Source organism: Dendrobates tinctorius, unplaced genomic scaffold (assembly GCF_039654945.1).
Source record: "Dendrobates tinctorius isolate UK_male_01 unplaced genomic scaffold, ASM3965494v1 ptg000254l, whole genome shotgun sequence".
In the NCBI taxonomy this organism is placed as follows: Eukaryota; Metazoa; Chordata; class Amphibia; order Anura; family Dendrobatidae; genus Dendrobates; species Dendrobates tinctorius.
The window spans coordinates 514,981-542,887 of record NW_027361921.1 but is presented as its reverse complement, the minus strand read 5'-3'; the positions used below and the strand labels follow the sequence as shown (position 1 = coordinate 542,887).

The window sequence follows — 27,907 nt, the reverse complement described above, 5'->3', positions numbered from 1 at the left end:
GATCCTCCCAAGACCTCTTCCTCTCCTCCACAATTATTTGCTCCTCACCCAACCGCCTCCAAGACTTCTCCCGAATATCCCCCATCCTCTGGAATTCTTTGCCCCAACACTTCCGACTATCAACCACATTCGGATCATTCAGACGGGACCTGAAAACCCATCTCTTTAAGAAAGGTTCCAGCCTGCAACGATCCCCACTACCTCCTCACCACTACTGGAGCCACCGCCTCACCATCACTGGAGCTGCTGCAACCCCTCAACCTACTGTCTTCCTCCCCACCATCGTGTAGAATGTAAGCCCGCAAGGGCAGGGTCCTCTCTCCTCTATATCAGTCTGTGATTGTTAGTTTACTGTGATATCTGTAATTTGTATGTATCCCTTCTCGTAACAGCACCATGGAACCAATGGTACTATATAAATAAATAATAATAATGTGTACAGAACAATAACTATGCAGGGAGGAAGTCGGGAGAGCATCTTAGGCCTGTTTCACACTTCAGTTTTTTGTGTCAGTTAAAATCCGCCAAAAAGGCGGAAAAGCAGATCCGTTCGTAACTGATGTGAACGGATGGCAGCGGATCCGTTTTATTGACGGATCCGCCGAATGAAGAATTTTAAAGGAACCGCTGCCTGAGAGAGAGAGAATTTTTTCTTCTTCTCTGGCCGCCAGAAATGATTTCAGGGTTAAATTTCCTCCTGACTTCATTCCTCCGGGCATGCGCTCTATAAAAATGCAGATCCTTCACTACAAAAAATGTTACATGGTCTGTCCAGGCATCTCGGCGGACGCAAAAAAATTGACGGATCCGCAAAAAAAGGATCCAATGGATCGTTTGCAAAAACGGTGGATTTTGATCGATGGTCAAAAACGGAAGTGTGAAACAGGCCTTAGCGGTGCGCACAGCAGAGGTCACTGGAGCAGAAGTCGCAGGATCTTCGGCCATAACTGACCCTGATGGGAGGGAGGTAGTATTATAATGAAGACACGAGGAAGGGCTTTCTTGTAGGCACCGCACACCCCGAAGCCTGGAAGAAAGCACTAACATACAGACAGAACATAATATTTCTCAGACCGTTAAAGAGAAGCTGTCATCCTTTTTTTGGACTATCAGCTGCCGGCATTGACATCAGGGGCTTATCTACAGCATTCTGTAATGCTGTAGATAAGCCCCCGATGTAACCTGAAAGAGAAGAAAAACACGTTATATTATACTCACTGGAGGGGGCGGTCTGGTCCGGTGGGTGTCACGGTCCGGCGCCTCCCATCTTCATACGAGGCCGTCCTTTCCTTCCTGTAGTGGCTCCGGCGCACTGATCTGCCTCGACCTCTCCCGACGCCTGTGCACTGCAGTATTCTACTCTGCCCTCAACAGGGCAGATCAGTGCGCCGGAGCAACGACAGGAAAGAAAGAAGAGGACGGCCTCGCATGAAGATTGGGAGGCGCCGGACCGTGACACCCATCGGACCGGACCGCTGTAGATAAGCCCCTGATGGCGGTGACCGCGGCTTACAGTGCAAACAAAGGTGACAGATTCCCTTTAAGATGAGGCAGACAGGTAGGACTAGCGTAACATTTCTATTCCTGTATGCCCATATTAATAAATCATTTACTGCCGGTGGCACAGATTCCTTTTACTATATTAATACTGAGCACAACTAATCTGAGCCTATTGTCGTGGCCTCCACCGCAGTCACGGGGCCGGTGCCCACCCCTACAGACAATCCCAGCTGCAGGCGGAAGCCCAAACCCAGCCTCCACTATTAGCCTATGGCAGTGCGCATGCGCAGAGTAAATGGCCCCGCCCACCGAGAAGAAGGAACTTTCGCGCCACACGTAACCGCCTGTTATAGTGGTGCAGCCGCCACGAGCTCCTTCACTTCCTGAAGAGCCATCGACGAGGTCGGTCACACTGCAGCCAAGATGAGCGACAGCGGGGAGCAGAATTTCGGTGATCGGGTCAGTATTAATGTACATTAGTTATGGCTGCGTATTGGCGCGTGTCCTGGGCTGTGGTGGTGACGGCTCCTCATAGAAGTAGGCTATTTTCCCTGTTTTTTTTCCTCTGCGGCCATAAACTGTCCTGTCTGCTATCCCGGGTTCCCAGTGACCTGTAGCAGCGCCCGGCTGCGGCCCTGTGATGGCGGTGCGCACTGTCTGCTGCCTCCGGCCGGCCGCCATTTTGTGAGTCGGATACTCGCCCTTGTGAAATGGCTCCGCGCCGTGACGACTGTAGCTAACGTGAGGCCGCCGCACAGGCGAGGGAGGCCCGGGGCCCAGCTGTGCTGCCGAGCTCCTGTAGCCCGGGGGCGTTGTAGTCACAATGGCTCCTTTGTCTGCCCTTCTCCCACATGGCCCCGAAGCGCTTCAGCGTCGCCATTTTGGGGAACAGATCATTTAGCTCCTCATTTAATCTTCTTGTAGTGGCACCAGCTGTGGCAACTAGCCTGACGCTGACATCTATACACCCCCAGTCTATGGCCGGGTCACGCTCCCCTTTATTAACCCCTCCTCCATATCCCCCCCCCCCCGGTCCATGGTGGGGTTACGCTCACCTCCATTCCTCCCCCCAGTCTATGGCCGGGTCACGCTTCCCTTTATTTACCCCTCCTCCATATCCCCCGGTCAATGGTGGGGTTACGCTCATCCCCCCCGTCCATGGTGGGGACACGCTCACCTCCATTCCTCCCCCCAGCCTATGGCCGGGTCACGCTCCCCTTTATTTACCCCTCCTCCATATCCCCCTCCCCCGGTCCATGGTGGGGTTACGCTCATCCCCCACGTCCATGGTGGGGACACGCTCACCTCCATTCCTCCCCCCAGTCTATGGCCGGGTCACGCTCCCCTTTATTTACCCCTCCTCCATATCCCCCTCCCCCCGTCCATGGTGGGGATGCGCTCGCCTCTATCCCCCTTTCCTGGTGGAGCAGACACGCTCCCCTCTATTCAACCCCACTCCCAGCGTTGTGATGCTCACCTCTATATGGTGATCTTGTCACTGTACACAGCAGGAGCACATTGATAAGATTATCTCAGCACAGGAACATTTTATTTACACACATCCAATTGTGGAACTTGTTATTCCAAGATCTATTGATGAAAGTTAACTTTGTGGGGCAAACCCTTTCATGACTGGAGGGTTTTTTTGGTTTTAGTTTTTTCGCTCCGTTTCTTCCCAGAGCCATAACGTTTTTATTTTTCCGTCTATATGGCCATGTGAGGGCTTAATTTTTGCGGGACGAGTTGAAGTTTTAAATGACACCATTGGTTTTACCATATTTTGTATTCAAAAACGAGAAAAAAATTCCCAGTGCGGTGAAATTGCAAAAAATAAGTGTAATCCCACACTTGTGTTTTGTGTGTTTTTTTTTTTTTTTTTTGCTAGGTTCACTTAATACTAAGGGTGTGTGCGCACATTGCGGATCCGCAGCGGTTTTGGTCCTGCGGATCCGCAGCAGTTTCTGATTCGGTGTACAGTACCATAATAGTTTTGCTGCTGTTTCAAATCCGCAGAAAGAATTGACATGTCAATTCTTTCTGCGGATTCCGCTGCAGTTTACCATCTCCTCCATTATAGAGGTGTCAAACCGCAGGGGAAAGCCCCAGGCTAATCCGCAGATAAACCGCATGTCTTTTGACCTGCTGATTTACCTGTGGATTTTGGAAAATCCATGCGGATCAATCCGCAGCGTGTGCAGACACCCTAAAACTGACCTGCCATTATGGGTCGCCAGGTCATTACGAGTTCATAGACACCAAACATGTCTAGGTTTTTTTTTATCTAAGTGGTGCCAAAAATTCCAAAGTTTGCTAAGAAACAATTGCCATTTTCCAAGACCCGTAGCATCTCCATGTTTTGTGATCTCGGGTTGGGTGAGAGCTTATTTTTTGCGCGCTGAGCTGACGTTTTTAATGATAAAATTTTTGTGCAGATACGATATTTTGATCGACCGTTATTGCATTGTAAGAGCAGCCAGAAACATAATTCTGGCGTTTCAATCTTTTTCTCGCTACGCCATTTAAGCGATCAGGTTAATCCTTTTTTTTTTTTTTTGTTTATTTTGAATGGAGCGAAAGGGGGGGTGTTTTAGTCTCATTTTATATTTTATATTTTTAAAACTATTTTTCTTTAACATTCGGCATGCTTCAGTAGTCTCCATGGGAGGCTAGAAGCTGCCACAACTTGATCGGCTCTGCTACATAGAGGTGATGGTCAGATCGCCTTTATGTAGCAGAATTACTGCATTGCTATGAGCGCTGACCACAGGGTGGCGCTCATAGCAATCTGGCATCAACAACCATAGCGGTCTCCAGGAGACCTCTGGTCGTTATGCCGATGAACTGATGACTCCGGATCACATGACGGGGGTCAGCGGTGTGCATATTTCCGTCAAGATGACCAGTAGCATGCCTTTAATTCCACTTTCAGTTTGACAGCTTCATTTAACTAGTTAATAGGTGCAGGTGGATTGCAATTCTGCCCACGGCTATTACTGGCACGTCAGCTGTTCAAAACGGCTGACGTCCCGGTTTTGTTGTGGGCTCACCGCCAGAGCCCTCATCAAAGCGGGGGTACTGCCATTGGACGTATTATCCCGTCCAATGGCAGTAAGGGGTTAATTCATGCACTGTGCATACAGTACAGATACCTGTAGCATATATCGGGATAGAACTGCATATACAACATATTATCTAAAGTATCTGATGGCTGGCAGACTGGCCAATGCCACCTGCCATCCCCCACAATGACAAGGAAAGGATTCTATTTCCACCATTTAGGTAATGGTACTTGTCCACTTCCTGTTTGGCAAATATAGCTAAGCATTGTACTCTGCCGGCTAAGTTCACATTGCGTTAGGTGCCATCCATTTAACAGATCCGTTACTAAGCGGCACTAACGCAATGTAACGGATCTGTTAACGCACCCATTGTCGTCCACTATTGTAACGCATATCAAAATCGGCATGCGTCAGTGATGGTCCATTACTTTGTGACACACCTAATGCGGTCTACCGTGGTTTTGGGTACGTTAGGTTGAACGCACTGTGAACAGATGCGTTCGCTGTGCATAGACCTCCATTGCTAACGCATACCGACGCAATGCTACCATGCATTAGTGCGATCGTAGAAAAAATATATTTTGTGCATCATCGTTAATGGATCCGTTAAACGGATAGCACTAACACGGTGTGGACCTAGCCTACATCAGTGTCATAGGTGCGGACAAGACAGTGTCAGGTTGGCAATGTTGTTCTTATTTAAACTATACTTGGAGTGAGGAAATCAGTCTTGTGGTGGTTGTATAATCTGTATTTGTAGTTTTCAGTTAATGAGATTGTCTTGCTTGGGAGTGGTCTTGTAGGGGAACTCTTATGTGATGCTCTGGTTGCATATACATCTGTATGTGCTTCTGACAGGTCAATGATTCTTCACTGACCTGCCCCTTATTTTACAGACTTCATAGAATATTGTGGGGTTAGAAAATTATTTTTACATCCAGCAAAATGGCGCAGTAGCATCTATCGCCCACCGATAAATGCTACTGCGTTGTTGCCATTTTGCTGGGAGAAAAAAATTGGCTGCAGCAGTGGTGCCGGTGCTTGTGCAGCAACATCGATCGGTAAGAGATGGATGCTACTGTGCCTGCACCATTTTGATGGATGTAATAGTTTCTTTCTAAGCCTACAATTTATATGCATTATGTTGTACAATACAAAATAATATTGTGGTACCGGGTTAGCCAGAAAAATAGATGTAAATACATATGCCCCCCCCCCCCCAAAAAAAAAAAAGTATTCAAGAAGTGATACCTTTTATTGGCTAACCAGAGAAATTATATTCACAAGCTTTCAAGACTCAGAAGGCCCCTTAATTTTTTCCTTGGCCTTTCATTTCTTTGTCCTATCTCTAGCAAGCCTCTCTCATGTCCTTGTATAATTCCTATATAAGGCTGCGTTCACACGTTGCTTTTTTTTGCGTGATTTTCCTCAAACGCAAAAAAAAAGCATCACGTGCAATCCTATGGTATTCCGCAATGCTGTGCTAATGCTGCGGATTTTCCCGCGGTGGAATCACATCGCTGAAAAATACGCAGCATGCTCATTATTTTGTGGAATCGTAGCGATCCCGCACACATAGGATTGCATTGTTCCGCTTACTTCCCGCATGTAGCTGTGCCCACCATGCTAAAAGTAAGCAGAACACTTGCGGATAGTACCCACGGTTTGGAGGAGAGGAGACTGGGCTCTAGGTACAATATCCCTGTAAAAAAATAGAATTAAAATAAAAAAAAATCAGGTTATATTCACCTTCCGATGTCACTCGCAGCGTCGCCAGGCTTCAGCGATGCTGCCGGCAGGTCCCGTTCCCAGTGATACATTGCGGCAATGACCTTTGATACCTTTTATTGGCTAACCTTAACGTTATCACTTTTTGAATACGTGTGAATGCAGCCTTATATAGGAATTAAACAAGGACATGAGAGATGCTTGCTAGAGATAGGCCAAGGAAAAAATTAAGGGGCCTTCTGAGTCTTGAAAGCTTGCTAATATAACTTCTCTGGTTAGCCAATAAAAGGTATCACTCCTTGAATACTTCTCTCGCAAGACCACGACGTCATCAAAGGTCATTGCCGCAATGTATCACTGGGAACGGGACATGCTGGCAGCATTGTGATGATCGGGGACGCTGCGCTGGATGTCGGAAGGTGAGAAAATTTTTTTTTTTTTTTTTTTTTTTAAATAAACATTAGATTTTTACTACTGATGACGCATAGGCAGCCTCGATAGTAAAAAGTTGGTCACACTCATCAAACACTGTTTGACGAGTGTGGCGAACCTGTCAATCAGTTTTGCAAGCGATGCTACAGATTGCTTGGAAAACGCTGGTATTCTGCAAGCTAATTACGCTTGCAAATCGCAAGTTTTTCCGCGGGAATTTAAAATGTGGTTTTCCAGCGGAATTGAATTCCTGCGATAACTTCCGCGGGCATTCCGCAACGTGTGCACTTAGCCTAAATGTTTCCATCTCTTCTCCGTAATTGCCTGATGAAGGGGCCTTCTAAGCCTTGAAGGCTTGCAAATATAATTTCTCTGGTTAGCCAATAAATGTATCGCTTCTTGAATATTTCTCTCAATTTTTGGGGGGACATAAGTATTTACACATGCATTATATAAAATAGGAGGCAGGTCACTGAATAATGAGTGATCTGTCATTAGCCCATGAAGTGAGGAAAAAAAATAAGATGGGACATGTGCACACCAATATCGCTTAAATATTGCTGTACATTTATTTATCTTTTTGTGGCACTTGGAGGAAGATTCCAGTTGCATACCCTTATGGCTCCAGCCTAACCTGAGAAATGTCTATGTGCCTCCTTGCAGTGATGGGGGGGGGGGGGGGGGGTGGGCGCTGTCATATTTGAAAGGGTTTAATAGATTAGAAAAAAATTAAAATAATGACCAGTCTCACCTGAGTCCCTCTACAGTAGTTATCTGCCATATAATACCTTTTAAATCTGGTGACAGGCTGCAGAAATTACATGGATGTATTTCACATGATTGCTACAGCAAAGGAGACGTGGTAATGAGCAGGTAGGCTATTAATTTTAAAGGGGCTGTCCAACAGTCTTATAGTTTTCCAAAAGCTTGCAGACCTATAAAGTTTATTTTGTAGTTCTAAGCACCAGTACTTGTTACTCAAGTTTGCCTAGTTTGTTCGGGTACGCATCAAGTATCGCGGGTGTGCGAGTGACATGTTATAGTCCACAAACTTGAATGTTTTGCTGCTGTTAGACAGCCACAAAAGATGTAGGGCAACCCTCATGTGTTTTGTGGCTGTCTCTCGGGCATGAAATATGAAGGTGCTGGGGCTAGAACATGTCACTCATGCAGCTGTGATACTTGATGCATGCCTGAACACCCTAGGCCAGTGATGACGCACCTTTCTGAGACAGTGCCTAAACTGCAACCTAAAACCCAATTATTTATGAAGTGCCAAATGCCCATCATGATCCCCCTTGTAGAAATATGCCCCATCATGATCCCCCTTCATGCAGAAAAATGCCCATTCCACCACCTTTATCATTTCCTTCACGCCATCGTTGGCCCTCTCCCCATCACTCCCTTCATTGGCGCTCCTCCCCATCATTGACATACACACCACAGCAGCTTCACTGGCACAGGGGCCACACTTGCCTCTCTGCGCTTCAGCAGCTTCCTTCCTCTCACTGGCACAGCGGCTGTGGAGCTGAATGATGTCATCCAGCCGTGCCGCTCAATGTGTGAGGCAGGAAGCTGCAGCTATGGAACAAGGATGAGGCGATGCCGTGTGCCAGCTGGGAGGGCTCTGCGTGCCCTTTCTGGCAAGCGTGCAATAGGTCACCATCTGAAAACCTGCTCTTCACAGCGGTTTGCTATACCTGGTGCCTTTCATCTGGCTCCTAATTGTCATGAGCTTCTTGCAATTGCATTGGAGATGGGTGTCTGAATTGAAGCTTGGGTAGGATCATCGTGCATAAATGCCTCTGACGGCAGCTTTTAGAATCTTGACCTCAGCAATCTGCTTTAGTGCTGGTCTGTTATTAAAGGCAGATGCCATCTACACATGTAACTCATCCGGATAGAGACCTTCAGTAGTCTGACTTGCTTGGTAAGGCTGGTTTCACACTAGTGTTTTGAGACGCAGCGCACGCTTGCTGTGAAGCTCCGTGCCTCCTCCGGTCAGCTCCGCCTACGGGCTCATGACGCAGCATGTGGCCTGCGTACCCTATCTTTAGCATTGGGTACGCAGGCTGTGTGCAGGTAAGCTTTTGCTGGCGCATGCGTCCTTTAGATGCTGCGCCAAACGCATCGTGTTGCATTTTGGTGCAGCAGGGGGTGGAGCTTCACGGCAAGCAAGCGCTGTGCCTCAAAACACTAGTGTGAAACTAGCCTAACTTAATCTTATTTTTGTTAACCATGCAAATTATCATAGTCCAAGATTATTTTTTTTTTTTCTTCAACTGAGCAATGAACATGCCTGATATTGCTGTTGCTATTTTTAACACTGCACAATGGACTTGTGAATTATTTACAATAAAAATGGTGTATTATACACTTTCTTTTTTCTTTCTGCTTCCGTATAGAACGAACTGCACTGGTGGACAGGGGTTTTATAAACCCCCTTTAATACTTGACGTTGTAAATAAACTGCAACAGTGCTAACCACTGAGCCACCATGCTGCCCAGACGGTGTCTTCTTGACATTAACATGAAATTTTGAAACAAAGCCTTCAGGAAACAGCCGCCTTTTTTTTTTTTTTTTTTTTTTTTTTTTTCCTTAGGCTTGTTTCAGACTAGCGCATTATACAGGCATGCTAAAGATGGGGTGCGCAGATCACATGCAACCGTGTGCAATAGTAGGAGGAAGTGACCGGGCGGGGCTTAGCAGTGCCGTGTGCTGCATGTAAAATGCGCTAGTCTGAAACCAGCCTAAAGGGGTTTTACACATAGCGATATCGCTATAACGTCAACGATTTTGTGACGGTATAGCGATATCGCTATGTGTGATACTTGCCTCCGACCGGCACCCCCTGCTGGTTATGGCGCGAGAATGTCCGGCTCCATTTCTCATCAGCTTTCTGCTGTGACGACGAGCGACGCGTGGAGGCGGGAGGACGTCTTCATTGCTGTGTGTGAAAGGTGAGTATCGTCCGCTGCATCGCTGCTGTGAGATCTTTCTGTGTGAAAGCTCACTAGCGATCATTTAGCGATGCACCAGCGATCCTGACCAGGTTGGATCGCTGGTGCATCGCTAAATGTAAAAGGGCCTTAACGCTTGTGACTTTTTGGTGGTGGCTGTCGCTGGAGTTGGAGTAGGAATATATTAAGTATTGGTAGTTTAAAACTTGGCTTTTACTCATTAAAAAAAAAACAAAAAACTAAAGTTTTCACCACTATACTCTTTAAGTGAACCAATACACTAGTGCACAAAAACAAAGTACAATAAAAACACTAGTTTACATCCCTGTTCAGGATATTTTGTAAACTCTTTAAGGCTAGTTTCACACTAGCGTTTATTTCCTGCAGCGCCGCTAAGCCCCGCCCCATCCGGTCATCTCCGCCTACTAGTGCACATGGGCGCTTGCGATCTGCCCACCCTATCTTTAGCATAGGGTGTGCTGGACGTGCGCTAGCAGGATTTTGCTGTGCACTTTTGAAGGTGCGCCGAACGCAGCATGTTGCATTTCGGCGCGCACCTTCAAAAGTGCGCAGCGCACGGTAAAATCCTGCTAGCGCACGATCTGCGCACCCTATGCTTAAAGATGGGGTGCGCAGATCGCAAGCGCCCATGTGCGCTAGTAGGCGGCGATGACCGGATGGGGCGGGCAGGGAGCCGTGCGATGTAGGAAATAAACGCTAGTGTGAAACTAGCCTAACGCCCTGTATGGGAAGACAATCTGTTTCAATGACTACTTTTCTATCAAAATATGGACAAGTTTAGCTCCACCAAATTAAGAGACATCTCATGAGGATCTCAAAAGACATATCCATATAAACAATTCAAAAGGATAAAAGGAACAATATCACCCATTGTTTGTATTCCTCTATCCACTTCATGGAGCCGGGGTCCATATATTGTCCCTATCATGGACTGATCCTGACACCCCAAGACTCCTGCCCTAACAAGGACAGTCCACAGCTAGCCCTGCCGTAGCCAGCCCTGGAGTTACCCTGTGTGCCTCCTGACGCGTTTCATCAATATCTTGATTCATAAGGGGATTGGCACATATCTTCCTTTTGTCAGGAGTAATGGGCAGCATATCCCACCAGGGGTAGCATAGAGGTTTGTTTGTTTATAAACACATGCAAAAGGAAGCTGCCTAAAGAACTATCAAGCTACTCTTGGTCACAGCTTTCAAAGCCTGAGCAGGTTAATTAAAAGCTCCAAAACACTTTGTGTCTTTTCCTTATTTATATCGCTTTTTTTTTTTTTTTTTTGCACTTTTCTCAGGCAGAATCCACTTGAAAGTCGTCATGTGCACATACCTTTAGCCTGTCACTGACTGGTGCCACTGTTATGCCCCATCTTCTAATGTACTGCAACTCTTAATGCAATAAATATATATTTTTTAATTCCCCTGAACTTTGGCACCAAATATTAAAGGCCTCTATTTCTAACCATCTACTGAAGTGTAACTTTGACTGGTGCTGCACTATACTATTGCATGCTCTAGAATGATAGCTGCCACTTCATATTTAAGGGCACATTATCAGGACAGTCAAAGCCGTTTTGGCATTGATTACTTTTCTTATACATTCAATTAGATTTCAGAGTTTTGATCCTAAAGATTTTAAACTCCATCCTGTTCTTTTTCTGTTAAGGTTAATATTGAAGAAGGAAAATACAGAAGTCTTCACTTGACACGTTTATTATATGAGAATTTTTTGAAGCTCAGAAATAAGTGAAGCTGAAATATGAAAAAAAAGTATGCATGCTAATTGTAAGAACTGAAGCCCTACTTGTAGAATTTTAAGAAATATTTATGAAGTCAGGAAGATGAAAAGAAGTCAGAATTTGAGAATGAAGAATGAAGAAAGAAATGAAATAAAAATGAAGTTTAAGATAAGAAGTAATCTGGCATCATAAAGCTCTACGCTAAGTAATTACTAGTCTGTTTCTGTGTCCCTGTATATATCAAATTATATGCATGCATTATTTGTTAAAGCAAGCATACAGGGTAAAACACGTAGGTAAAAAATGGGGTTCTAATTAAATCTCACTCAGATTCTACTAAAGACTTCAACTTTGAAGGAGGCAATTTTTTAATGCATTGGAAAGTCATTTGTGCTTAATGTACTATTTGTGTTGTAGGAATCTCGATCTGCTTCTAGGAGTGGAAGTGCTCGACGCTCAGGCAAGTCTGCAAGCCACTCTCCCAATCGTTCTCCAGCACGATCTCGTTCAAAAGAGGGATCAAGACGTTCAAGATCCAAATCTAGATCAAGGTCTGAATCAAGGTCTGTTTTTATGGTTCTGTTTATATTGTATGGGTTTTAAAAGGCTTTCCAGGCTGAATATAAACTTCTACAGTCACAAAGTCAAGTCCGACCTGTGTAATGTGTACACTTTTAGTATTCCCTCTTTGCTGTCATCTTGAGCAGTTGTCTCATGACTGCAAGTATGCAAATTAATGACTGCTCATGCCAACAACTGTGGAATTCTGACAGCGTGCATATTGCACACTTGTCAAGATGCAGCAATTTGCTGTGACACAGTAACTGTAAAAAATGCCATGTTTAGCTTTGAAAACCCTCTAATGCAGATATTTTTTTGGTATTAAATACTGTTGCTAAGGATTTTTCTCTTCCTCACATTCTTTCCTTTCCACCCCCCCCCCCAGATCAAGATCAAGGAGAAGTTCTCGTCGTCACTATACAAGATCTCGCACTCGTTCTCGATCCCACAGAAGATCAAGAAGCCGTTCATACAGCAGAGATTATAGACGACGTCACAGTCATAGTCACTCTCCTATGTCAAATCGTCGACGTCATGTAGGCAATAGAGTAGGTTATTAACTTTAAGTAATGCTGTCAAAAATTGACCTTTTAGACGTTAACATTTTTAACCATGTTTTGACTGTTTACCCTCCAGGCAAACCCTGATCCAAACTGTTGCTTGGGTGTATTTGGCTTAAGTCTTTATACCACAGAGCGTGACCTAAGAGAGGTGTTTTCGAAATATGGTCCAATAGCTGATGTTTCCATTGTGTATGATCAGCAGTCAAGACGATCTAGAGGATTCTCATTTGTATACTTTGAAAATGTTGATGATGCAAAGGAGGTGAGAATGTTTTCTTTTCTCAATATAATTAGCATTTTAAGAATATTTGTCATATATTTACGAACCAATGCTTGACCTTGTATATGCTATGCTTTGTGTTCATGTCGTGTGATTTTGTTACAGGCAAAAGAACGTGCCAACGGCATGGAACTGGATGGAAGAAGGATAAGAGTTGATTTCTCAATAACAAAAAGGCCTCATACTCCTACACCAGGGATCTATATGGGAAGGCCGACCTAGTAAGTATATTTAAAAAAAAAAAAAAAAAATTGCATTCTGTGTGGAAGCTTGTCTATTGTTGCTTCTGTACTTGGTGTAGGGTTTGTAACAGATGTTTCTCAGATTGCAGTTGGAGGTTTTCCACTACTCTTGCTTGGTTACTCACTCTCATCAGGCATGGAGTGCATCCAGACATCAGCCCACTGGCTGAGCCATTAGTGTATGATCCAGGTTTGTCCTATTTCCTTGTTTGGGACAGGACGGCTCAAAATGGCAACACAACTTTCATTGCGACACACAAACATACTGGAAAAACATTGACCATGTTCTGTTTTAGTTTAGAAGATGGTCAAAGGCCTTAAGTTTACAGAATTTAATCTTCAAATTAATATTCTTTCACCCTACGGCATATTCATAGGCTTTGCCAAATTGTAAAAATGTTTTTTTCACATCTAATGTTGACGTAATGTGCTGATGGAGTGAGATTGTTCACTTTAATTTCAAAAGTAGTGGGAGTTCACGCCGAAGAGACTACTACGAGCGAGGTTATGAACGTGGAGGATATGACGATCGGGATTACTATAGCCGTTCATCTTACAGGTAAAGTAAGAATTGTACAACTTTTAGTTTGGCTTGTGTAAAATGCTCCCTGTCCAAATGGAAAACTTGTGGGAGCCTATTGCTTCCATAGACTTGCATGCAAGTACCTGCATTTACGATGGCACCTAATGACTGGAATCTGACCTATCTGCTGTTAACCTACTCCGACCCTTTAACGTACAACAAAGACGTGGCGTAGGTATATGGAGCAGGCTCGACAGGTGCTCTTAACACTCTAAAGCCCCCGTCACACATAGCGATCTCAAGTTTTATGACGCAACAGCGATCTCACCAGAGAGATTGCTGTGTGTGACACCTATCAGCGACCGGCCCCCTGCTGGTATCGCTGATCGTTAGAAAGACCTGGACACTTTTTTGATCGCTGGTCTCCCGCTGGCCAGCATGCATCGCTGCGTGTGACAGGTGGGAGATCAGCGTGCTGTGCTTAGAAACCGTCTGTGTACCTTAGTTACCAGCGCGCTGATGCAGGAAGCTGGTAACCAAGGTACACATCGGGTTTCTAAGTGACGCGCGATGCTTAGAAACACGATGTGTACCTTAGTTACCAGCTCCCTGCATCAGCGCGATGGTAACTAACGTACACAGTGGCGCCACGCGCTCGGTGTCGGTGGTGCTGATAGCTGGTGAAGCTGCCTGTCTGGCAGCTCACCAGCGATCCTGACAAGTTGACATTGTTGTCAGGATCTCTGGTGTGTCGCTATGTGTGACTGGGCCCTAAATGTCGCTGTCAATCTACGCACCCCTGACAAAATGCCAGGTTTTTGTCTTGTAAAACTCACATCAGAACTTTTTTTCATCTTTAGTCCATAAAGAAACTGAAATTTTTATATGAAAATTGGCCAAACTAAAATGTGGTTTCCTTAATGTTAACACCCTCTTATAATTGGATGTGGTTGTAGGAAATCCAGGTAGGACAGTGTTAATATCACTTGAGATTCTGTTTCTGTGCACCTGGTTAGTTGACAGCACACAAGGCCTGGCTTTAGACAGTCAGATGGGGGAGCTGAGCAGAGTGGGTTGTGTTGGATTTGGAGAGACAGACTGCACAAGTCAATGTACCAAATTGCAAGTATGCTTTGAAAAGTGGCCATTTTTGTGACCTTACTAGGACTAGTTCAGCCATGTCTTGAGTCACCTGTGAAGGAGTCTGAAGTAGGACCTGAATTTTTTATAATACGCCAACGCCCCTTCCCTGGACAGTTGAAAATGCAGCTGCTGGAAGCTGTACACAATAGCTGACATCAAACTGCAGCAACAATGATCCATGTGTTGGCACAGACCATGACCATTTAACGCTTTAAACACAGCTGCCTATGAAAATTGCTTCTTGAAGGTTTTATTGATTTTTATAGCATCAAATGAAGCTGCCCAGTGTTAAGTGCTCATAGCAAGTGAGCATTTCTACTAGACACAGCAGGGCTTCAACACTGCTGTGTAGGACAAGCGATTAGAAGCTGCAATCAACAGGTCTCCCATGGAGACTATTGAAGCCAGTGTGAGGCTATGTGCACACTATGCGGATTCTGCTGCGGTTCCGCAGCATTTCAGGCTATGCGGGTCTGAAGCAGATTTAGCTGCAGTGCACAGTACCACTGTTTTCAATGGTAAACTGGAAAACGCTGTGCGTTCAAATCCGCAGTATGTCAATTCTTTGTGCAGATTCCGCTGCGGTTTCACATCTGCTCCATTGTAGAGGTGATACCGCAGGCAAACCTCACCTGAGAACTTACCTGCAGATTTTTTTTCAAATCCGCGCTGAAAAATCCGCAGCACCTTTCACTACGTGTGCACATAGCCTCAAGTAAGAAAGATGTGAACTTTTATCTCAAAATTTTTGAAACCAAACCCCATTCAAAATAAAATTTAATGAAAAAATGCATCTGGTATTTCTGTGTTCATGACTACCTGATATCAATATATAAAGTGAATTACTCGGTATACGGCGTAATGACAGTCAAAACGCCAGAATTGCATTTACTCTGTCGCCTCATTGGGGGACACAGAACCTTGGGTGTTATGCTGCTGTCCACTAGGAGGCAACACTATGCATAATCTGAAAAAGATTACCTATGGCTCCTCTTCTGCAGTATACACCCCTGGACGGCGTCGGCCTTCCCCAGTTTTTGCTTAGTGTCGCATAGGAGGCACACCTAAAGGGTGTTTTTTTTTTTTTGTTTTTTTTTTATTTATTTTTTTTATTTTTTTCCTGACTGACTACAGATGAAGAAAAGTGGGTCTCCTGCGAGACCCTTGGCCCCTATTATAGGGTGCCCGGTTGAAGTTGAGGTCTCTCCTTCCCCAGTCCCTCGGGTACTGGTTCGAAGTCGCCCGAAGTGGACCCTCTAAGCTAGCAGCACATACCCTCCTGTCACTGCCAGATAGCTCAACCCTTAGAGACTCCGCAGACCAGCAGGTAGAACACATGGCTCGTTCAATTTTCAAAGCAGCAGGGGGCTCCCGTGTCCCCTTTCAGTCTGGGTGGCCAAAAGCCATTCTGGCTTGGGCCAAAAAATTGCAGGATGGCCTCCAAGCTGCCAATCCTGAGCTGTCGGACCAAGCGGTTCAAATAGCAGTGGTAGCAGATTACATGCTTCATGCAGCTCTGGATTCTGCAAGAGGTGTAGCGGGAATAGCATCAAACGCCATCACAATCCGGCGTATCCTTTGGCTACGGGAATGGAAAGCGGATGCGGCCTCGAAAAAGTCCCTCGCACACCTCCTGTACCTCAGTGGGCGACTTTTCGGTGAAAAGTTGGACACCATGATATCCAATGCCACTGGGGGGAAGAGTACCTCGCTCCCTCAACTAAAACCTAAACGCATGTTCACAAGGCGTAACCAAACACTATTCTTTCTTTCGGAATTCTTCAGGCTGGTCCGTCTCGCGTCCAGCACAAAATCGTAACCGCTCTCCATGCAGGGACAACCCACGGGCGGCGCAGAGGCCGGACAGGAGCTGGCAGCCAAAAGCAGGCCAGGCAAATCCCAAAGGAGGAAAACCTCAGACTTTCTCCTCATCATGACTCACGAACTCGGGAAGACACCCCACCCGTAGGCGGACGACTTTTACTCTTCCAGCAAGTCTGGCTGCCTATTACAGAAGATAGGTGGGTCAGGGAAATAGTGTCTTCCGGATACAAGAGTGTTCGCTTCCAGCCCACCGAACCGGTTCTTCCTCTGTCTCCCCCCATAAAGCCGCCAGACGAGGCTCGTGCCTTCCGCCACGCGGTTTCCTCCCTCCTTCAAGCAGGAGTCATAGTACCGGTTCCCGCAACCGAGCGCTTCCGAGGGTTCTACTACAATCTATTTGTAGTCCCCAATAAAGGAAGCAGCATACGTCCCATACTGGACCTGAAACAACTCAACAAATATGTACGGGTTCGTCATTTCCGCATGGAGTCCCTTCGGTCCATCATTGCGTCCATGGAGCAGGGAGAATTTCTCGCCTCCATAGACATACAGGACGCATACCTGCACATACAGATTTTGCTCCCGCCCATCAGATATCTCAGGTTCGCTATTGACCAGGATCACTACCAGTTCGTGGCTCTCCCATTCGGACTCGCCACGGCTCCCAGGAGGTTTACAAAAATGATGGCAGCCGCCATGGACGTTCTACGCTCCAGAGGCATAGTAGTTCCATACCTGGACGACCTTCTTATCAAGGCTCCCACCTTCAAGGACTGCGAGGTCAGCGTCTCAATCACAATCAACACTGAGTCTGGTCTGGTTAATCAACTTGCAAAAGTCATCGACTACCCCGAGTCAGTCTGACATTCCTGGGGATGCTATTCGACACCTCCAGGCGTCTGGTGCTCCTTCCCAGGGACAAGGCACTGGCTTTCCGTCTGGGAGAGGCGGTACCATTTGCCCAGCTTCACCTCAGACCCCTTCAACTAGCCATCAAGTACTGGGACAGGAATCCTTTCTCCCTCGACAGGGAGTTCCAGCTAACATCGAAAACCAGGAGGTCCCTGCACTGGTGGCTCAAGCCAACCTCGCTTGCAAGGGGAAAATCCTTTCTCTCACGTCAGTGGAAGGTTCTGACCACCGACGCAAGCCTGACAGGTTGGGGTGCGGTGCACCTACATCACAGGGCACAAGGCAAGTGGTCAACACTGGAAGCGACCATGCCCATCAACGTCCTGGAGATTCGGGCCATCTTCCTGGCACTGAGAGCCTTTCATCACTTGCTGGCAGCCTCTCATATCAGAATACAGTCGGGACAATGCCACGGCGGTGGCATATGTGAATCACCAAGGCGGAACCCACAGTACCCAGGCAATGAGGGAAGTGGCACATATCCTCCACTGGGCGGAAGACACGAGGTTGGTACTCTCTGCGGTCCACATTCTCGGTGTGGACAACTGGGAAGCAGACTTCCTCAGCAGACAAGGAATGGACTCGGGGGAGTGGTCTCTCCATCCTGAAATTTTTCACCAGATCTGCCATCGCTGGAGGACCCCGGACGTGGACCTAATGGCATCCCATCTCAATGCCAAGGTCTCCAACTTCATGGCCAGGACACGCGATCTGCGGTCGCTTGAAGCTAATGCCCTGGTTCAGAACTGGACCCAGTTCCAGCTTCTGTACATTATTCCACCCCTCCCTCTGATCTCCAGAGTCATGAGGAAGATCAAAGAGGGACTTCCAACCATCCTGATCGCGCCAGACGTACATGGTACACCGACATTGTACAACTTACAGCAGACGCCCCCTGGCGTCTCCCCGACCGTCCCTATCTTCTGTCACAAGGCCCGTTCTACCACCAGAACTCGGGGGCTCTCAATTTGATGGCGTGGCCCTTGAGACCTGGGTTCTAACCCAGGCAGGGCTCTCACCGGACGTCATTAAGACCATGATCAGGGCACGGAAGCCAGCCTCCGCCAAGATTTATTACCATACCTGGAGAGCTTTCTTCACCTGGTGCGAATCTCGCAGACAGATTCCACTCCCTTATTCCCTCCCGAAAGTACTTGGCTTTCTCCAATCTGGTCTGGATGCCAGGCTATCCCTGGGCTTGCGTAAGAGCCAGGTGTCTGAGCTCAGTGCTTTTTCAGAAGCGCATTGCTAACAAGCCGCAAGTAAGGACTTTTCTCCAGAGAGTCTCCTGATTAGTTCCCCCCCTGCAGACGTCCACTGGTAACGTGGGACCTCAACTTTGTTCTGACAGCATTGCAAGGACCGCCTTTCGAACCTCTTAAGGAAGTCCCACTCCGCATTCTATCACAGAAGGTGGTATTTCTGGTGGCAATCACTTCTACGCAGGGTGTTGGAACTGTCAGCACTCTCCTGCAGACGGCCCTTCCTGGCTTTTCACCAGGACAAGGTGGTTCTCCGTACAGTCCCATCCTTCCGAAGGTGGTGTCCAACTTCCACCTCAATGAGGAAATTTCACTGCCATCCCTTTGCCCAGTTCCAGTTCATAGAGTAGAGGAGGCTCTGTTATGAATGAGTCACCGGAGGAGGAAAAACAAAAATACAAGCTAAGTCCAGAAAACCGGAGAGGTTGGTAGCTAGCGGATTGCAGACCCCCTGATCCTATACACAACAACTAACAGTAGCCATGGGGTGTTCCTACGATGGTTTTAGACACCACGTTCACAGCCGGAGAACTAAATAAACCTAAAAGAAAAAGTAAATCTAAACTGCCCCAGAGCAGACCCCAAAGCAAGAGACAGCCCCCAACATGTATTGACGGTGAAAACAGATGAAAACACAAACAGACGAAAACACAGACAGAAAGACAGGCTGAGCAAACGATGGGGCCCTCACTAACTAGATGGGACAGGAAAGAAAAGCAACTGTCTGCAATCACGCAAAAACCCTGCCAAAAATAATGTCCAACACGTCTGATAGAAAAGGCCCTGAAGTCACTAGACTTCAAAATCACTATATCAGCACTCAGGTATATTCTGAAAACAGAGCAAAGAGATCAACTGATCAGAGACAAAAAATGGAGTTCAGCCAGTCCCAACCAGGGCTGGCTGAACACAAACACTAAGCAAACAGACAAGATCTCATGGAACAATAGAGCAAAAACTTAGCTTTAGTAGACAGGACTAAACTGGAGGCCAGAGCTCAGAGCAGAGAGGATCACCAGCAACCCAGCAGGGCGTCGGCGGCCTTATATCCACTCAGATTCCGGATGTCCAATCACACTCCACCTGTTCAGATGACAGGGTTTTTCCCATCCAAATCAATTTCACTACCTCCTTTCACCAGCAGAGGGAGTTCATCTGACATTAAAGGTGAAGGAGAAAATGAGCTCCTAACAGCTCTGCATACGCTTGACCTTGTTAGGGCATTGCGTATATACGTTTCCAGGACTGCACCCTTCCGGAAGTCTGATTCTCTTTTCCTTCTTCCGGAAGGCGTTCGCAAGGGTCTGCCGGCTTCCAAAGCTACCCTTGCCAGGTGGATCAAGTCCACCATACAAGAGGCTTACCTCCTTAACAACTCTCCTCTTCTGGCCGGTATCACGGCACACTCTACGAGGGCGGTAGGGGCCTCCTGGGCCATTCGGTACCAGGCTTTGGCACAAGTGTGTAGGGTGGCCATTTGGTCTAGCCTACACACGTTTAAGAAACACTAGAGAGTTCATACCCAGTCCTCAGCGGACGTGAGCCTGGGTAGACGGGTTCTGCAGGCGGCAGTGCCCCAAGTTTAGGTACCTGTCTGCACAATATTCGTCCATTGCTTCCCACCCAGGGACTGCTTTGGGACGTCCCATGGTTCTGTGTCCCCCAATGAGGCGACAGAGTAAAGGAGATTTTTGTGTACTCGCCGTAATCTTTCTCTTGGCCTCTAATTGGGGGACACAGCTCCCACCCTGTTGCCCTTACGGGCCGTTGTTGTTATTATTATTATTATTATTATTATTTATTGTTATAGCGCCATTTATTCCATGGCGCTTTACATGTGAGGGGGGTATACATAAAAACAAGTACAATAATCTTAAACAATACAAGTCATAACTGGTACAGGAGGAGAGAGGACCCTGCCCGCGAAGGCTCACAATCTAGGTTGAGTTCTCGTATTGTTTTTTGAGCTCGTACATAGTGGGCTTCTTACAGGCATGGTTGTGTCTATGTTCCTCCTAATGCTTTTGCACAAAACTGGAGAAGGCTGACACTGTCCAGGGGTGTATACTGCAGAGGAAGAGCCATAGTTTAATCTTTTTCAGATTATGCATAGTGTCGCCTCCTAGTGGACAGCAGCATAACACCCATGGTTCTGTGTCCCCCAATTAGAGGCTAAGAGATTTTATGGTGAGTACACAAAATCTCCTTTTTTGGGTCTCCACAACATTGCATTAAAATCAAACTTGAATATTTTTTTTTCCCACCACTTAAAAAAAAAAGCATGTATACATGTTTGGTATCTACAAACTTGTAATGACCTCAAGATTCATAATGGCAGGACAGTTTCAGCATTTGGTAAACATGGTAATAAAATTGTGGAATTGCACTTTTGGCAATTTCACCACACTTGGATTTTTTCTTTTTGCTTTTTTCTGATTTTCATTACACAATAAGGTAAAACCAATTGTGGTGGTCAAAAGTGCAACTTGTCCTAAAAGAAACAATCCCTCATATGGCTATATTGACAGAAAAATAAGTTATGGTTCTGGAAACAATGGGCTGCGGCATGAAGGGGTTTGAAGGCTGCGTAATGCAGTACAGTATAGCCCACTCTGGCTGACCTGGAGCCTCTGATATATTTTCTGAAGGCTTACTGTAATTATGCCTTTAAGCGCCCCCCCCCCAGATCTTCACTTCCCTAATTTAACTCTTCTGTTTTTAAATTTTCTTCAGAATCTGGTAGGTCATATTGGTTTGCAGACGATAAGTATACTTCACAGCTGCTGGGTAAAGTCTGCTCATGCAGCTTTATATCATAACCCTAATGTTACCTTTCCACATTCAGGATTTGCTGGGGTTTTAAAGCTGCATATTTATGCAAAAACAGTGGCCAGATGTTAAAGCATAGTGGATGGGATTTCTAGAAATCCCTTTTCCACTGTGCACCTGCGGAACACCCTGAGAAACTTGACGTGTGGCGCATCTTTCAGGACCACAGCATGGCAATTTCTCTTGCGGAGACTCAACAGAAATATAATCAATAGACTGTATTGGATGTGGTGAATCCATATGGTTCAGTGCATGCATGCGGATTGACCTGCTTGAATAGAACGCAGGGCTATGACCAAAGCGAGCGTATGCTGCATCCAAAACACTATTTCCTGACCGTGGGCACATAGCCTTATGATGGCTGGGACCATAGATGACAGCACATTCTACACATTGTGTCCCTGTATTTCCTTATATATTGTAAGCTTGGGAGCAGAACCATCACTCCTGTTAATGTTAAACTGAACTGTTACTTTGTAATGTCTCTCTTGGTCTGTACATGTCCCCACTTAATTTTATAAAGTAATATGTTGGTGCTATATAACTTAAAATTATTACTTTGTTGGTAAAAAATGGTTTTATGGAAATCTTGTCTGCAAAGTCTTAGTCTCTGGACATACTCTTTAGATGAATTTATGAAGTCTCTTCTGATGCATTCATGTTTATGTATCTAATATTCTGGATTTCAGGGGAGGTGGAGGCGGTGGAGGTGGTGGAGGATGGCGTGGAGGCCAGGACCGGGATCAGTTTTCTAGGTAATTTGCCTGATTAGCTGTTTGTATTTAGAAACAGGCTGACTTTTTTTTTTTTTTTTTTTTTTTTCTCATCATCAAATGTATGATCTTTTGCTGGGATGCAGTGTCTAACTTGGTCATTGCAGAAGATGGTAGTAAAACAAAATATTGTATGATCTGAGTCAAAGGAAAAAAACTTGTTCTTAAATGGCTCTAATCATATGCACTGTTAACCTTCTAACTTTTAATTTGACAGAAGGCGGTCTCCTTCACCATACTATAGCAGAGGCGGATACCGGTCTCGCTCCAGGTCTCGTTCTTATTCTCCACGTAAGTTGTGCTGTTCAGCAATCTTTCATCCTATTACACAGTCTGTCTGATGTTCAGACAGTGGTGGTCTATTAGAAGCATAACTATATTGATCTCATGTTTAATCCTAAATCACTGAAATGTTTTACAAAAATCTAAAAGGAACATTCAGATCACTGGCACTTTTCATAGAAGTGGTTCTGAAATGCTTAGAATAGATGTTAAAGGGGGTTTTTGTGACGCAGCATTGATATTGCTAGCGATATTGCTATGTGTGATACTTGCCTCTGACCGGCTCCCCCGCTGTCTGTCGCTGATCATGCGAGATTGGCCGGATCCATTTCTCGTCAGGCACTTAATGGTGGCGCCGACGAGTGACGTGTGGACGCGGGCGGGAGGACGTCGGCATCGCTGCATGTGAAAGGTAAGTAACGACCGCTGCTGCGTGGCAGCTCACTAGCGACCATTTAGCTATGCACCAGTGATCCTGACCGGGTCGTATCGTGGCCGGATTGCTGGTGCATCGCTAAATGTAAAGGGGTCTTAAGTCAGCAGCTGGACAAAACCAAATATAGTTGTCTTATACCTTATCTTAAAGGTCATTCTATAGTTCAGCCAAAATAAATGCAGCCTTGTTAAAGCTGCTTGTGACATGTCCATGTGCTGTCAGTCTTTTTCCTATCGGACAGCGCACTCTTCATAGATGTGCATTGAAGCATACACGCATCCATAAAAAAAAAATCTGCATGTCCCATTAAATTCTGAGGATCTGTAAAACAGATGAAACGTGTTATACTGTGTGCTTGAGTGTTCCATATGATTTTAACTGCAAAGGCAGTGTGCAAAGTGGGGGGAGATTTTGATAACTCAAAAGAAGAAAAATCTGTTTCACAGAATGTAACATCGCACATCGGTGTGTGAAAATAATCTTAATCGTGATTTACCTATACTTTTCTCATCATATCTAAACATTAAATAGAGCTTTGATGTTCAGCTGTTTTCATGTGTAGCAGTCACTGCTGAGACTTTCACAACTTCTCTTCAGTCCCCATTAATACTAATGACCTATCTGAAGGATAAATTGTCCCAGCAGCCTTTATTGACAATGTGAACTGAGACCTTGATCACATGTCAGTGTTCAAATGTAGGTGAAAAAAAAATGGTACAGGTGTCGTCTGCGTCGGGTTTTTAACAATCTGTAGGTAATCCTTTCAGGGATTAGGAAAAAAGTAAATGATAAACTTCTATACTTCCCTAAGACACTAGAATGTGACCAGCAGCATAGATTAGAATTGGTGGGAAAAAAGATGGATACAGCATACATGCAGTACGAACGTCTGAGGCCTTGCTGTACAGCAATGTAACTGGCCCTTCCTGCTTTGAAACTGCTCTTATTTTTATGATCTAGACGACTCAATGACTTGTGATGTATCTGTAATTTCTCATCACTTGGGTATTATAAGTGGTTTCCACTGCTTCAGACACCCATAATCCGCTTTGATGCTGCACGCTTTTATTCACTTGTGTTTATTGAAAATAACAAGTTAGGTTTTTTAACAGGTGATGGGGATTTTTGTTTTGTTCAAAATTAAAAAAAACCTTTACTGCATTTATTTTTCTTAGACTTGTACCTAAATTGTTAGTGCATTCATGTTCTGCAATTTTATTTTTAACATTGCGTGTCTATAATGGACAAAGAACCTGAGTTCCTCCACATTTTCACATCTATTGTCATAGGTAAGAGGTAATCTACAGGTTACAGAATCCTGCATCATCTGTATTTGCATTATAGTCTTGGTGCCTCAGCAATCATACTAGCATGTATAGTGCAAGACAGCTGAGGCTTCTGACTGGTTATGCACAGCGTTGTCATTGCAAGGGACTGAAGTGGAGGAGTTTTGTATTAAAAAAAAATTACAATTTGGATAATTTAAAGCAATCAAGGAAAACTCCGGCTTCATTTTTCAGAGAAGCCCCTCTCCAAGCTTCCCTACGTCTTTCAGCAGTGACTGGCTGCTGTTCCAATGCATACATGGTAATTCGCTGTCAACCACTGAAGAGTGCTTGATATAAAAATACAGGTGTATTCTTATTTTAGCTAAAGAAACTTAAAAAATAAATACATGTTTATGAGCTCTCACCAGATGCCGCCATATCTTGTAAGCAATTTTTAGCCAGATTGGGTGACATTTGAAAATCCCTTCAAGATTGAGCTCTACAATCAGTCCCAATCTTCTGGATAGAGAAATGGTGCTTCCTTAATTGGGCTCAGTTTATATTTTTGAAAGCTGTAAATCATTGTGGCATATAAACTACTACAATTCACTCTACCATGGGCTTTTGGGCCCTTGATCTCTGCTGGATCAGAAGCAATGATGTAAACTACCACCAGTGAACTGATCGGCAGCAAAGTTCATGTCAAAGTGGAGATCGGAGTCCAAGGTTTAATGTGCCTCTCTTTATTGGGGTTTACCATCATGGTTTGCTGCTGTCAAACTTAAAATCTGAACAAAGGACACAATTTAAGTGATTATTGCAACAAATTGAGTCTTGGCAGCAGCAATTTTTCAGTTTGTCATAAAAACACAATACGATCTGTTTGGTGTATCTGCATGTGTTTTTATATAACTTTATTCCCTTTAGATAACTATTAGTGTTTGTTTTTTGCTAAAATATATATATTTTTTTTTTCTTCCTAGGCCGCTATTAGAGTGGGAACTACTTGACTGAATTAAATCAACGTGTTCAAATATGAAGACTTACATCCTACACTTTACACGTTTTTGACAATTTAGCAAAGGACATTTTGTTGTAGAAATTGTGAACTGGCAGATGTGCATGTGTTTTGATTGTGATTTTTTTTTTTCTCTATTGTAACGAGTAGATTAATTGTAACTTTTCTTTTCTCTCTCTCTCCCCCCCCCCCCCCCCCCAAATCCATAAAAAAACTTTTAAACTCCTTTCCAGGCATTGTTAAAAAAACAAAATAATCTGCCTCCTCCACCTCCCCGTGATTCTGTTATAAATGGCCCCCCCTGAAAAAAACAAACAAAAACAAACTATAAAATGCTGTCAAACCTTTTCCTTATTAGATTAAAGGCCTATGTTGAATTGTGAAACCACAAAAGTGAAAAAAAGCAATAGATGAATTGGAAGATATGTGGGACTTTATAAAAAAGCATGTAGTCTGCTCCTTCCAGAGATTCAGGTACTCCCTGCTATCAGTGTTAACGGAGTAGCTGTTTCTCTTACTATTACCAGGGTGGGACAGGAGAGGGCAGATGTCAATCGGCATGACACCAGTAGTACCGCCCTGTAAATAAGACAAATTGCCACTCTGACATGACATTAGCAGAAGTCTATGACCACTCTGTGCTGGAGGAGAACAGCTCTGCATCAAGGATGACTACAATCCTCAGAAAAAGTCTTAAATTGACAATCAACCATGGTAATTTAGTTGTATCCAAAGGGATAATTGTTAAAGGGGTATTACCATCTCCAACATCCTATCCTAATCTGTAGTAATTAAAATGAGTGCCTTCAATTAGAAATGTAGTGTACTTGGTTTTGTTTTTCTTTTGCTATGGCTCTTCCCTCATGTGCAAGACCTTGGGGTATCCATGGTTACAACCACTAGCAAGTAGCTAAGTGTCACTTTATCAGTGGATGTAATCATGGATGCTTAGGCTATGTGCACACGTAGCGTTTTAAAACGCTTACTAAAAACCGGACTCCTTCCCAGAAATCGCGCGGTTTTTTTCCGCGCGATTTCACCGTGATTATGATTGCGATTTTTGCGTGCGATATTCAAGCACTTTCCAAGCGATTTGAAGCATCGCTTGGAAAGTGATTGACAGGTTGGTCACACTCGTCAAACATAGTGTTTGACAAGTGTGACCAGGTTTTTACTATTGAGGCCGCCTATGCGGCATCAATAGTAAAAGATAGGATGTTAAAATGCTAAAAAATAATAAAAAAAAAAAAAAAAAATCTGTGTATATTTACCTTCCGGTGTCCAGCGATGCATTCCCGGGCCTCAGCGTTCCCAGTAATGCCTTGCGAGACCTGTGATGAGGTAGTCTCGCGTTGCTATAGCGATCTCGCGAGACCACGTCATTACAGGGCCTTGCCGCAAGGCATTACTGGGAACGCTTAGGCCGGGAATGCATCGCGGGACACCGGAAGGTAAATATACCCCGATTTTCTATTTTTATTCTTTTTTTTTTTTTTTTTTTTTTTACAGGGGTATGGTACCCAGGGCCTGGAGGACAGTCTCCTCTCCTTCACACCGTGGGTACCAACCGCACATGAGACGCTTAACTTCCCGCATGGTGGGCATAGCCACATGCGGGAAGTAAGCGATTCTCATGCATTCTTATGGGTGCGTTATCGCGGCAATTCTTTGCGATTCCGCACAAAGAATGAGCATGCTGCGATTTTTTCCGCGATGCGATTCCGCCACGGAAAAAAGCGCAGCATTAGCACAGCATGTGCGGAATACCATAGGAATGCATGGGGGGGCGTTCTGTACACTATTTTTAAGCGTTTTCGCAGTGTTTTTGCGCCGAAAATCGAGGCAAAAAAGCTTAAAAATCACTACGTGTGCACACAGCCTTAAGGTCCTACAGCGCCTGCTTATGAGGAAAGACCGTGAATCAGAAAAACTACAGTAAGTTGCTAATTGGAAGTATTTGGTAGTTTTACACCTACTACATATTGGGATAGGATTTGGAGGTGGGAATACCCCCTTCAAGTCAAAAATTTAACAGTTTGGGCTGGCCTAAGGACTGTAATTAAAGCACTGTTACCGATTCATCAAAGCTTTCGTGCCAGAAACTAGTGTAAAGTTTGAAAAAGTCACTCAAGATCCATGAGCCTCTTAATGAATCAAGCACCCTCTTGTAAATACTGGCATGGAAAACATTGGTTTGAAAAAACAAGCAAAGTATACTTTTTTTGCAGTATGGCAATAATCCCATTGCTGCAATGGCTTTGTGAAAACATTTTTCCTTTTGGCCATTTTCTTATTATGCCTCACCTGTGACTTCTGCAGGGGGTTATAGCTTTTTGAGTTTAAGGTTCTCAGTTTCTCAATGTTGTGCATGTGTTTTAAGCTTTATATTGTTCCAGAAAAAAAATAACTGCAAGGCTATAAAAGAACCACGGGTTGTATGTGTGCCAGGCAGTTTAAAGTTTTAGGACCTTGCACACTTCTAAACAAATGCACAATGCAAATGTTGCTTTTCTTGTGTAATGCTAATTTTTAAATAAATGTTTTTCTGAACAGTG

General features: G+C 44.9%; 1 protein-coding gene across 3 annotated transcripts; it reads left to right on the top strand.

Moving 5' to 3' along the window:
* The first annotated feature begins 1,789 nt into the window (after nucleotides 1–1,789).
* TRA2B (transformer 2 beta homolog) lies at nucleotides 1,790–27,907 on the top strand. 3 transcript variants are annotated; one of them, XM_073558084.1, is made up of 9 exons: nucleotides 1,790–1,959; nucleotides 11,854–11,999; nucleotides 12,383–12,533; nucleotides 12,634–12,822; nucleotides 12,946–13,061; nucleotides 13,549–13,641; nucleotides 22,265–22,330; nucleotides 22,566–22,639; nucleotides 25,318–27,907. In XM_073558084.1, exons 1-9 carry the CDS (start codon nucleotides 1,924–1,926, stop codon nucleotides 25,326–25,328), a joined length of 882 nt encoding a protein of 293 aa, XP_073414185.1. In that variant the 5' UTR covers nucleotides 1,790–1,923; the 3' UTR covers nucleotides 25,329–27,907. The 3 variants fall into 3 exon arrangements, with proteins under 3 accessions (XP_073414185.1, XP_073414186.1, XP_073414184.1); XM_073558085.1 differs by having other exon boundaries at nucleotides 1,791–1,959; nucleotides 11,854–11,987; nucleotides 12,383–12,545; XM_073558083.1 differs by having other exon boundaries at nucleotides 1,791–1,959; nucleotides 12,383–12,545.

Bases quoted from the DNA above. Each gene is read 5' to 3' on its own strand.
- TRA2B (XM_073558083.1), top strand. From the start codon at position 1,924: ATGAGCGACAGCGGGGAGCAGAATTTCGGTGATCGG. The intron at 12,000-12,382 runs GTCTGTTTTTAT...CCCCCCCCCCAG, and splicing joins AGATCAAGGTCTGAATCAAG to ATCAAGATCAAGGAGAAGTT. The intron at 12,823-12,945 runs GTGAGAATGTTT...ATTTTGTTACAG, and splicing joins ATGTTGATGATGCAAAGGAG to GCAAAAGAACGTGCCAACGG.